Genomic DNA, 13505 nt, shown 5'->3' with positions numbered 1-13505 from the left:
TCTTGTAAAACCATGTTCAGCACTTTTAAAGGTTATCTATTACCCTATATTTCTCACTAAGAAAGACATGTTATGTTAAAAAAAATACAGTCATGTCAAAAAATATATTCATATTAAAATGTGTTCCACTGGAAAGTAAAAATCTGAAACACATCATAACATTATATTTAAACTGTATCTGACCTATGTAAATATATGTACTAGTAATACATCTAGTAATAATTGACCTATGTAAATATATGTACTACTAATATGTAATAGATGTACTATTTAATAAACTAAAAATAATCAATATACCAATGTAAAGAGAAAAAAAGTAGAATACATTAGTTTTATCTTTTTTAGGAAAAAAAATGGATCCACTTAGATTAATTAATTATAAAATGCATCTTCAAACTTCGCTTTTTTCTCTCCTTGTATTTCCTATCCTATATTTAGCTGTCACTTAAATGAGTCACTAATCATGATACACTAGGCAGAATTTTAAGATGGGCTCCAAGATTCACCTTCTCACCATGAATGCAGGTAGAACCTACAGATATGATGAGAAAGTTGCCCTCTTCATTAGGTTACGTTATATGGGATTGATGGTAGGACAGTCACTCCTATGATTATGTTATGTTACATAAGACTCTTTACTAGTCAGCTGGAGAGGGAGGTAAAGTGAGACAGACGTGTTGCTAAGTTGGAAGAAAGGTTGTGAACTGCTTTTTGTGGGAGGAATGGTAGGGAACTACAGGTGCCTAAACAAACTGAGAAAAGTCCCTGGTCAATACCTGGTAAGAAAACATGGATCTTAATCAAATTACCATAAGGAAATAATGTCTACCAGTTGGGTCGAGTGGGTGACTCAGTGGGTTAAGCCTCTGTCTTCAGCTCAGGTCATGATCCCAGGATCCTGGGATCGAGCCCCACATCAGGCTCTCTGCTCAGTGGGGAGCCTGCTTCCCCCTCTCTCTTTGCCTGCCTCTCTATCTTCTTGTGATCTCTCTCTCTCTCACTCTGCTAAATAAATAAATAAAATCTTTAAAACAAACAAACAAAAACAACAACAACAACAAAAATTCTACCAGCAACCGGTAAGCTTAGAATAGGAAGTATTCTTCCTGCTTCCTATAAGAAAGCTAAAAACCGAGCCATACTTCTGACCTATAGAATGCTGAAATTACAATTTGTGATGTACTCATCTGTTAAGTGGTGGCAATATTCATTTCACAATATAAATATAAAACCAATATATGTAAGAATTATCATTTTATGGATAAAATCCCTTTAAATATTCCTATAAGAAACAAGTGCTTTAACACGTCTATAGGCACAATGAAATACTGCACGAAGTATAGCCAGTGATGACTAGTGTTTGACAATTAAGAACAGAAGAGCACACTGGAGGGTAGAAGCAAGATGGCAGAGGAGTAGGTGAGCGAAATATCCTTGGTTATGAAACCATTCTGAACACCTACAAACTCAACAGGAGAGAGAAGAGAAGAAGAGCAGCAATTCTAGGAACAGGAAAGTGACCACTTTCTGGAAGGTAGGACTTGCAGAGAAATGATTCTGAGGCAAGGGGAAGATAGACGGCGGGGGGGAGGGGCTGGCTCCCGGCAAGCGGCAGAGCAGTGGAGCACAAAATCAGAACTTTCAGAAGTCGGCTCCACTCAGGGACATCGCTCCAGAGGCTAAGCTGGGGGTGGAGCACTCCTGGGACAGTGTGGCCTCAGGACCTGCAGGGTCACACAAAGACCGGGGGTGTCCGAGTGTAGCCGAGCTCCCAGGGATCAAAGCGGGCAAAGCAGCTGCAGAAATGGAGTCAAGTAATGGGCTCTCAGTTTGGAGTTACCTTAAGCCGTGATGCAAGGCATAGTCATACCACTGCTCTTCAAGCAGGAATCCCATAAAAGGCAGAACTGGAGAGACCACCCCCTTTCACCTCTGGGAGGAGTGGCGCAGGAGCATGTGTCAGGAATCTGCTGGGTTTGGAGACTCTCAACCAAGCCATGCACAGAGATAAAAATACTCTGTCACAGGCCGGGTGAGTTGGGAGTGAGGTAGGAGACCAGGGACACCCTAGTGATTGTTTTTCTCTGAGGCTACACTGAGGAGTGGAACCCTGAGCTCTTGACTCCTCTGGGTAGGCGATCTGAGGCCGCCATCTTCATGCTCCTCCTTCAAAACTGTAGGGAAAGCATTCAGGGAACAAAAGATACCGAGAACAAACGAAGCAGTTTACTTAGCCTGGTCCCTGGCAAGGGCGGTGCAATTACGCCTCCGGCAAAGACATTTGAGAATTACTGCAACAGGCAGTTGTGCTGCCTCCACAAAAAAACAACAACAACAACAACAAAAAAAAAACAACAAAAAAAAAAACCCAAACAAACTTTCCTCAAAATGTTAAAAATAGAGCTACTCTATGACCCAGCAATCAAATCACACTACTGAGTATTTATCCTAAAGATACAAATGTGGTGATTCAAAGGGGCACCTGCACCTAAATGTTTATAGCAGCAATGTCCACAATAGTCAAAATATGGAAAGAATCTAGATGTCCATCAACAGATGAATGGATAGAGAAGATTTTATATATAAATATAATGTGTATATATATATACACATACACACACACACTATGCAGCTATACATATAATGAAATACAATGCAGCTATCAAAAAATCTTGTCATTTGATACAATGTGGGTAGATCGAGAGGGTATTATGCTAAGAGAAATAAGTCATTCAGAGAAAGACAATTATCATATGATCTCTTTGATATGAGGAATTTGAGAGGCATGGAGGTGGGGCGTGGGGGGAAAGGATGGAAAAAATGAAACAAGATGGGAATGGGGAGGGAGACAAATCATAAGAGACTTTTAATCTCCGGAAAAACAAATGAGGGTTGCTGGAGGGGAGGAGGGTGGGAGGGATGGGGTGACTGGGTTATGGACATTGGGGAGGGTATGTGCTATGGTATGTGCTGTGAATTATGTAAGACTGATGATTCAAAGACCAGTATCCCTGTAGCTAATAATGCATTGTATGTTAATAAAATTTAAAAAAAAAAGAGCACACTGTTGCAGATCTGCTTGTAAGATAAGAAATATAGTCTTCACAAATAAGTGAAACCATATGATAATTGACTCTCTCTGCTTGACTTATTTCACTCAGCATAATCTCTTCCAGTCCTGTCCATGTTGCTACAAAAGTTGGGTATTTGTCCTTTCTGATGGAGGCATAATACTCCATAGTGTATATGGACCACATCTTCCTTATCCATTCATCTGTTGAAGGGCATCTTGGTTCTTTCCATAGTTTGGCGACTGTGGCCATTGCTGCTATAAACATAGAGGACAAGGGGCGTTAGAGAGGAGTAGGGAATTTGGGTAAATTGGAAGGGGAGGTGAACCATGAGAGACTATGGACTCTGAAAAACAATCTGAGGGGTTTGAAGTGGCGGGGGGGTGGGAGGTTGGGGTACCAGGTGGTGAGTATTATAGAGGGCATGGCTTGCATGGAGCACTGGGTGTGGTGAAAAAATAATGAATAATGTTTTTCTGAAAATAAATAAATTGAAAAAAAAATAAAATTAAAAAAAATAATAATAAAAAAATTTAAAAAAAAAAGAAATATAGTCTTCAATTGGAAGCTAGGTGAAAGAAACAAAAGTATTGATAAGTGCCCTCAAACATGACAGACAATTAAATTACAATAAATGCAATGAATATGAGGAAAAGTATTTAGCAGATGCAAATATTTTAACTATAAATTGGAAATATTATCATTAATGTAATAATTAGATAAAAAGTACAATAACTAATGAACCAATTAATTCCCTGAATAATACTTAAACCCCCCTAGCCCATGCCTTGTAGTCAATTCACATTTTATCATATGAGGAAAATCAATATGTTGTTCAGAGAAAATTATTAATTAATATTGTTTCAGATTAGCTTCCTGCATTCCTTTTTTTAAAATTATTATTATCCCATTTACTTCCTGTTACAACTTTACTTCACCTATGGCCAAATGAAACATTTTTTGTGTCTTTTTGTGTCTTCCTTTCTCACTAGGGAATTCCATTAATTAAAGTTTTGATAACAGCTTTCCACATTCTTTGATGTTAAAAGATTACTATTTAAAAATATCATTAAAAGGTATACAAAATTTAAAGAATATTTTAGACAAGATAGTATACTGTATAGATAGAAAAATTATAATTTTATTGGAATATTAAATGCATTTTGTAAACTATGTTTTCCTATGAGGTATGCAAAAAATGACCGAAAATCCATCTTTAAACTGAGAGTTATATAGTAAGTACTAAAAATGGGATTTTAGGGGCGCCTGGGTGGCTCAGTGGGTTAAAGCCTCTGCCTTCAGCTCGGGTCATGATCCTAGGATCCTGGAATTGAGCCCTGCATCAGGCTCTCTGTTCAGCAGGGAGCCTGCCTCCTCCTCTCTCTCTGCCTGCCTCTCTGCCTACTTGTGATCTCTGTCTGTCAAATAAATAAATAAAAATTTTAAAATAAATAAATACATAAAATGGGATTTTATAACAATTATTTCTCTATACAGAAATATAATTTTATCTTATATAGTATGCATATTCATTGAATAAAAATGTTTGATATTATTTATTATTCCTGTTAAAATATTTGTATTTTATTTTATCTATGTTTATTTTTATGATATTTTAAAAATGATAACTGTTAAGGGGCATAACTATTTTTATAAGGAAAATAGTCTCAGGTTTAATTTTTTGTGGCATGTCATCATTCTTATAGTCAAAAATAAACATTAAATTATATTTTTCTAACTTACTACATGTTAGTAGGAAGAAATCAAGATAAGTTTGTAAGAAATTTCTTTTTTCTTTTTTAAAGATTTTGTTTATTTATTTGATAGACAGAGATCACAAGTAGGCAGAGAGAGAGGAAGGGAAGCAGGCTCCCTGCTGGGCAGAGAGCCCGAAGGCGGGCTCGATCCCAGGACCCTGGAATCATGACCTGAGCCAAAGGCAGAGGCTTTAACCCACTGAGCCACCCAGGTGCCCCTGCAAAAAATTTCTTAACCAAGCTTAGAATATATTTTCCTGTAAGCTATTAATTACAACAAATTATCACAATGTGTGATCTTTGAATGTATGAAACACACAAAAAAATCTGACTTACAACTGGAATGTTAAATTATCACTGTCTCAAACTTCATTCTAATACACATATCAAAATGATAAATTATAGCAATTGACAGAACAATACATTTAGTAACATATATAAAAGAAGGAAATTAAATGTGAAATGAGATTACATACTAAGTTTAATAATTCTATTTCTGGGGAATAAAATACAATCTGCGACATTAACCTTATCTTTTCCACATGAATCACAAAGATTAAATAGGTCATATATCACTAGTTTTAGCAATTTTTCATCTTCATCTTGATATTCTTGTTATGCTATATGAGTGGCTTTGTATTTTTAAAAGTGTTTCATCAACTATTTACTTCACCTAAGTAAAGATTTTAAAGCAAAGAACATATGCATAAAAGGAAAATAATTTTACGTATCATTTACGGCTTTGCTCAAATAAAAAGCTCCAAATTTCACTAAACCTTATTTATAAGGTGCATATCAGTGAATGCCACAAATTCTAAGTGGTTAAACATAGACTACATCTGCCTTTTAAGGCATTAACTGGCATTTTAATTCTTAGGAAGTGGGACATGTATTAAATCTTTCCTCATTACTAATCGAATTATTAGATATCTATGCATCAATTGAGTTTAACAAACTTCTATGAAGTGTTTTCCATGTTCCAGGAGGCATGTTTGCAAAACAAGCAAAATAGATACCATACCCTTTAGCTACTCATATCCTATGTGAGCAAAAACGTACAAAATGGTCAGATACAGTATTGTCACAAGGTATGTACACATCTAAGCACATAGAAAAAGATCATCGAGCATTTTGGTCTCAGTTCTGAATTCTGTAAATAACTTTCTGTAAATGATTAAGGCATGTGCAAAAATTGGAAGAATAAGAAATGAGTGAGCCAAATACGTATGTACAGAGTGTTCAGGGAAGAAGAGACAGAGATTTATGGTAGAATCATTTAAATAATATAGTATATATAGAAATTTAATACATGTTCATGTGCTTATTTCATAAATTAAGGTTATAGGAGAGAAACAACGCTGGGGCACTAACTGTGGAGTTTGTGTATGCTACACTGTGCAGAAATGAGAAAAGTTTAAATGTCTGAAAGCCTTTGTGAACTGATAGTACTGTTGAAGCTTTGTTGTGAGTGTAGTGAAAATGATCTGGGGCGCCTGGGTGGCTCAGTGGGTTAAGCTGCTGCCTTCGGCTCAGGTCATGATCTCAGGGTCCTGGGATCGAGTCCCACATCGGGCTCTCTGCTCGGCGGGGAGCCTGCTTCCTCCTCTCTCTCTCTGCCTACCTCTCTGCCTGCTTGTGATCTCTCTCTGTCAAATAAATAAATAAAATCTTTAAAAAAAAGAAAAAAGAAAAGAAAATGATCTGGATCTTCCTGGATAATAGATGTACAAAAACTCAAAAATTAATAAACCCACTTTTTGTTTATACCACTTGAATATTTATTGTAATACTATGCCTTTTTACTCTCTTAAGATGATGTTTAAGTGAAAGGCTTATTTGTGTCATTCTCTGGATTGGGATTTTGAACACTTCCAACTGTTTAAAAGGGGAAAAAGATAATTGTGACTTAGCTAGGTCACTGTAGGATTAGGATGTTTCTATGTCTAAGTAGGGTGACTCTATGAAACCTGAAAGGTAAAAGATTTGAATTTGAGCAAGAGGAAAATTGTCTTTACATATATGACATCTGTTTTTTTAAAAGCAATATCTTTCATTTATTCTTAAAAGTATTTAAGGTAATGATACATTAACTTCTTTTATTAACTTAACTTACCTTTATTGCTAGCAAACTGCTTAATATATTTAATTTTATTACATAAATTTCTCTTGCTACAATTCAACTGTCTTGCCAGAAGCATAATTAACTTGACCTTAAATTGTAAGCTCTTCATTAAATTTCATGGTACTGCAGTTTTTAAATTTTTCAAGTTTAGGAATTGGAAATAACCCCTAAAATGAAAAGTCACTAAAGTCATTTGATGTTCTCAAGGATAAACTTAATAAACATGTGTGACAGTTAAATCAAATAGTAAGTAATATAAATACTCATTTGTATGTCAAGTGTTTAAAAAGAACAAAGAATATATACATCACCCATATTATATGTAAGAATACATTTCAGCCTTTATGTTTCATGTTTTAATATACAATATTATCAGTGATTTTTATTTTTATAATACTATTCTGTACTTAATTCTATATGAACTTACCCATTTAATTGTAAATGAAATTATAGTTTATAATTAGATATAAAACAGGTCTCCAAAATGTATGCAGTTTACATTTGTAGGGAATTTATACATATTTTTATGTTAATGTCATTTTTTTGTTAAGTTCTTGCTTATTACATTTTTTCATATAATTTTCTAGGGTGGAAAAAAAATCCATGTAAAATGTTTAGCGCTATGATTGTCACAAAGAGATCACTCAGTGAATTTTACCTAGTGGTAGTAGTCTTACTAGCCAAATTTCTGTTTCTGAATTAAAATATGAAAATGACTTAACAGCATGTTTTCTAAAGGCGAAACTTTTAACCCTATAATACACATCAACAATCATTAAGGCACAATAACAACCTCGTGTTTGAAGTGAGTTTTTAAGACTACACTCTAATTTTTAGGTTGTTTCTGATAATTGAATTAGTTCACTGATAGGTGCTGATATAGTTCATTGAGATTCTTACAGACATTAGAGTAACCTCTTACTATAATACTTATAATAATATTTAGTATGTAAATGATCCACTATATGCATTCATTATATTACTTTGTTTTCACAATAAATAATTCCAAAATGGTAAGATACTCTATGGCATATAAGCATATGCTTTTTTACCTATAAAAATGATTATGCAACTTTGAAGTAAAATGTAAAAGAATTCTGGAATATATTAGCAAAAACTGGAATATATTATTTTATTTTAATTTTTATTACATATAATATATTATTTGTTTCAAAGGTGCAGATCTGAATATTTTTGAATTCTGTTTGGCAGATTTAGAAAAGACCTAAGAGTGTTTCTCACTATATGTTCCATAGAACACAGATCTTACCAGGTTTATCTTTTTTTTTTTTTAACCAGGTTTATCTTGACTGAATTTTGAAAAATGGTTATATGTTATATGTTATAGAACAGTATTTTATAACATATATTATATGTTATAGAATAGTATTTTAGCCATTTATTTTTATTAACATAAAAAAAGAAACCAAAATTCTATATAAAATCAAACCTTGGGAAATAGTAACAAGATATTGAGGTGTATGGTAGACAGTAATGAGAAAAGATAAAGATAGATGCAGCTAGATATTAATGGGAAAAATTTCCACAGAAATTTAACAACTCGTAGCTTTGACTTCAAGGAATTTAAATGACAGGTTTCCAGTAAATAATTAAGAGCTCTTTCTAAAAATTTATTAAACACACCCTCCAGATTTTTTAAATAAATGGGCTCAAGTAGGGTAGTAGAAGTTTATAACTGAGTTCTGTGAAGATCAGAGACTGACTTATCTTTATTAATTATTTATTCTTTATTGGACTTACAATTGGAATTGCAATGCATATTCCAGGAGTTTATTCTGTAGTCTGATTCAGGACATATAACTGGGGCAAAGAATTCTATATTTCACATTTTAATAAATTTTCCAGATAATTCTGATGCATGTGCTCCAGTATTGGCAAATTGAAAAACACATATGTCACGAATAGAGATCTCATAAGTTCTAATACACAAGGACAAGGTCTTAGACCACTTTAAAGGATGAAAATGAAAGGTACAGCAAAGAGGATACAGTCAGTGGCACTGTACTAGAGTTGTAGGGTGACAGATGATAGCTACACTTGTGATGAACACAGCACTACCTATAGACTTTGGGGATCACTATGTTGTACACCTAGAATTAATACAACAGTGTGTGTCAACTATACCTCAAACAAAAGATAAAGTGGGGAGCCTGGTGGCTCAGTGGGTTAAGCCGCTCCTTCGGCTCAGGTCATGATCTCAGGGTCCTGGGATAGAGTCCCGCATGGGCTCTCTGCTTGGCAGGGAGCCTGCTTCTCTCTCTCTCTGCCTGCCTCTCCGTCTACTTGCGATTTCTATGGGGCGCCTGGGTGGCTCAGTGGGTTAAAGCCTCTGCCTTCGGCTCAGGTCATGATCCCAGGGTCCTCAGATCGAGCTCCGCATCGGGCTTTCTGCTCGGCAGGGAGCCTGCTTTCCCCCCTCTCTCTGCCTGCCTCTCTGCTACTTGTGATCTCTGTCTGTCAAATAAATAAATAAAATCTTTAAAAAAAAAAAAAAAAGGAACTGCCGATGGGGAAAGCGAAACTGCAGATAAGGAGGAACTATGGTATTGTGAGGTCCAGACAGTTTAACTTTCCTCCGCTTCAGTTACCCTGAGTCCACTGTGGTCCCAGAGCAGATCATCCTCCTTCTGACGAATCAGCGGAGGTTCAGTTGTAGCCTAACTCTACATCAGAGTGCTTTCGTCATTCCCCTCGCGTCACCTCGTCACGCAGGCATTTTATCATCTTACATCATCACCAGAAGGGTGAGTACAGAATGATTTGAGAGAGAGCATGTTCACAAAACGTTTGTTACAGTATATTTTTGTAATTATTTATTTCATTATTGTTGTTAATGTCTTACTATGCTTAATTGTTTTCAAGACTTATTTACTTTTTGTAGTGTGAGAGAAGGGAAAGGAGCAGAGGGAGAGGGAGAATCCTCAACAAACTCCCCACTGAGCACAGAGCCCAGCAGAGGTCAGGATCAGTCTCACAAACCGAGATCATTACTTGAGCTGAAATCAAGAGTTAGACACTTAACTGATGGTGCCACCCAAATGCCCCACTATGCCTAATTTAGAAATAAAATTTTGTCATAGGTATATACGTATAAGAGAAAATACAGTATCCATAGTTTGTTACTATGCACGATTTCCGGCATCCGCTGAAGGGCTCCTAACATAAATTCTGTGGCTAAGAGGGGACTACTGTACACCTCCTGGTCTTGACGGAATCATTGGCCATTGTTAAATAAATAAACACTTGCAGCTATTCCCTCTGTAAAATGTTATATAGTGTCCCATGGTAGGTAGGGCAAATGAAACCCATCCCCTACCCCCTCAACCAAATATCTCTGGAGTCAGTGAATATGTACTGGGACATGGCAAAAAGAACCTTGCAAATGTAATTAAATGTAAGGAATTTTACACAGGGAGATGAGACTTGATTATCCAGGTGGGTCCAATTTAATCACACAGGCCCTTAAAACCAAGAAATTTCTCTACTCAAAGTCAGAGATGTGTGGGGGAAGAAGGTAGTAGAGGAATGCTTCAGAAGGGGAAGTCAGAGAGATTTCACGTGTGAGAAGAATGCAGTGAACCTCTTGCTGGCTCTCAGACATAGGATCCAAGTACAAGGAAGAGAAAGTCCTTCAGGAGCTATGGGCACTAGTATCTTCCCAGAGCCTTCTGATGAGAGCACAACCAGCTGACATTTTTAATTCAGCCTTGCAAGACCCTGAACAGAGGAATGAGCAGAGACCACCAGGACTTCTCTGTTCCAGAACCGTGAGTTAATGTATTTTTGTTTTAAGATGCTAAATTTGTGTTTGTTTGTTACAGTAGAAATAGAAAACTAATGCATGGTAGAAGGTACCATCACAAATCAATGCTTTATGTTCTGTAGCATGAATACTGATCCCTCAATACTATATGGACACTTAATACCTTATATTTTAAGTCAGGACCTCCCAGACTTACATTTAAATGTCATGAAGATCTACAAATCCATTTTTACAGAAACAGAAAAGACAGAAATATAATGTACATGTAGAAAGAATGGAGAGCTTTGAGAATATTTTTGAGTATATTCCATGAAACTTGACAGTCAAGCCAGAAAACATGGCAACATCCTAACTCATCTTCCAAGTTACTACATTTTCAGTGTACTCGGTAGTTATGGAAAGAATAAGCTAACCTAAAATATATTTATACTTTGATGAACAGAGTACAGGGGTTCTATTAAGGAGCCTTTAATAGAAAATTATTGTATTACTAACTCCTTCAATATTGCCAAAATTACACTTAAAATTAAACCTTTGTGTTTGTAGTATTTTGAACTATGAATTAAGTTGCCAAGATAAAAATACTCAACTATTGTGAAAGCACCTTAGAAAAATAATGATTTTTACTAGCACAATGGAGGAAAATAAGTCTTAGAATGCAGCCTTCCCTGCTAGACAAAAGATAGTTCAGAAATGTATTGGGTAGAAAATAGTGTTAAAACTGCTATGATGTGTCATTATTTAGGATATAAAAAAGAGAAAATATTTTTACTCAATTGTTTGTTAAAGGATAGTTTTTCTAGTGAGAAAGCACTAAGATGAAATGGTTGATTTAAAACTTTCCCCACATGCAAACTGTTAACCTTTATACTAAAGCAATTCTACTTTATATATGCTTTCCAGTGTGCTCTTTAAACATATTATATTTTGAATTATTATGTGCTTTAGAAAGTAACCATGCCTGCTACTGTATTTGTATCTGTATTTGTCTATCTGTTATGATTATTTTAGATCTGGTGTGATGCATTCTGGTAATATGGTCTGGGCTGGGGGGGGGCGGGGGTGAGTTGAAATGTGTTATGTTATTCCTATAGGTAGAGAGGGGCTCTTCCCTAAAGGAGGTGCAACTTTATAGGCAAATCACATAAAGAAGAAATTTCCAAGTCCATGACCTCCTATCTGAAACCATCAGGATTAGAGTATTTTTAGCATCAGAATTTATAAATAAAAAAAAGAACACATGCAGATTCTGTACGTTTTTAACACCAGAGCCTGTGGTACACCAAATTATTAAATATTTGCATAGTGAAACATGAGTATCCACATTATGTGGGATAAATAAAGGTCATTAGTGGCCTTCAATCAGTTCAGGTCAGGTTTTGATGCCAAATCAGTTTGTTCCACCTTCCAGATAAAACCTTTGGTTTCAAGAGCTTCTTAGTTTTCCTTTCTGTGTTTTAGGGATTATGGATCTGTGGGTCTGGAAAGCCTGGTTTAAAATGGAAGATGCAGACTCTTGTCTCTTAATAGGCCTTTCCTCTTGACTAACTTACAGAGAATAAAGATTACCAGGTTATTTTCTAGCAGAGAGGCAAAATAGGGTGGAGTCTGTGATGCCTGAATCTTGAATCAGAACTAATTTTCTGTCACTTTGATTTTGTTTGCTTTCGTTAATGTTTAACCCCATAATGGCATCATGGTCTCATCTCCTAAGAAGATTTAAAGCAAAAATTTTCCTGCAATGAAATATTAAAGCCTTCTCATTTCTAGCATTTTACTATATATTAATGATTATTAAGAAGGTGACTCTCAGGACAGGATTTGAAATAATAGGATAAACTCTATCTTCCTTCCTGGTGATTCTTCTTCCATTTCCATCCTAGAGAATATTGGTTTGACTGTATTAGACTGGGCAGTGGTCCTTTTATATTGCTATCACTTACCTTCATAATATACTTTAAACCCATGAGCGCTAACTGCGAAATCACTGGTCAAACGTAGTGAGAACACGGATTTGGTACTTGTCACTGGCGGTGGCAGATGGAATCCTGTTAACCTAAAAACATAAATGGAATTAATTGTTAGTGTTATAGAGATTTTACCTAACAGAGTTGAAAGAGCATCAAAAGTCCTTTTATCAAATCCCCAAGCTTTGTATAAGTAGGTGTGTATGTGTGTGGGTAGCTGGGTGTGTGTGTAAGGGTTTATAAAGGAATTTATGACATGTGGATTGAAAATCACTCATCAAAAACAATTACTATAGGTATAGTTAAATATACAGTTATTTGCATACATATGAATGCATATAACTGTTTTTCCTATCACATATATCATCTTTATGAAAATACTGATTAATTTAGATTCTGGGAAGTAAGTTGTGAGAGTATGTGTTTTTAGGTGTTTTTTGTTCCTGACTTTAATAACTGAGTATTCAGAAGATATTTTGTCAAATAAATATTTTTCCTGATAGTTTAGAATATATTTACATAGTGGGAACTATTTATTAAAATTTAGTATTAAAGGAAGATATGTGATCTAAATATGAAATCTTGAAACTGAAAAGTCTACAAATGATGTCATTTTTGTTTTATTAGGTCCAAATTTTCAATAAGTTCTATAAAATTTAGCAGTTGCAGATTGCTTTTGGGTTACACTGCATTTCTTTAAAGATTTTATATTTTTATTTTAGAGAGAGAAACTGAGGGAGAAGAGAGCATAGGTGGGAGGAGGGGCAGAGGAGAAGCAGACTCCCCACTGATCAGGGAGCAAAA

The 13505-nt window shown here is 35.4% G+C and overlaps 1 protein-coding gene across 1 annotated transcript in view; it reads right to left on the bottom strand.

Annotated features, from left to right (window-relative positions):
- Positions 1 to 13505, bottom strand: part of CSMD3 (CUB and Sushi multiple domains 3) — a 1253935-nt gene that overhangs the window by 1065927 nt on the left and 174503 nt on the right. The window contains exon 3 of the mRNA XM_044245069.1: positions 12678 to 12790. Coding sequence (XP_044101004.1) covers positions 12678 to 12790 — 113 coding nt within the window. The remainder of the gene's footprint in view (positions 1 to 12677; positions 12791 to 13505) is intronic.

Source organism: Neovison vison, chromosome 4, assembly GCF_020171115.1.
Source record: "Neovison vison isolate M4711 chromosome 4, ASM_NN_V1, whole genome shotgun sequence".
Taxonomy (NCBI): domain Eukaryota; kingdom Metazoa; phylum Chordata; class Mammalia; order Carnivora; family Mustelidae; genus Neogale; species Neogale vison.
This window is presented reverse-complemented; position numbering and strand designations above follow the sequence as displayed.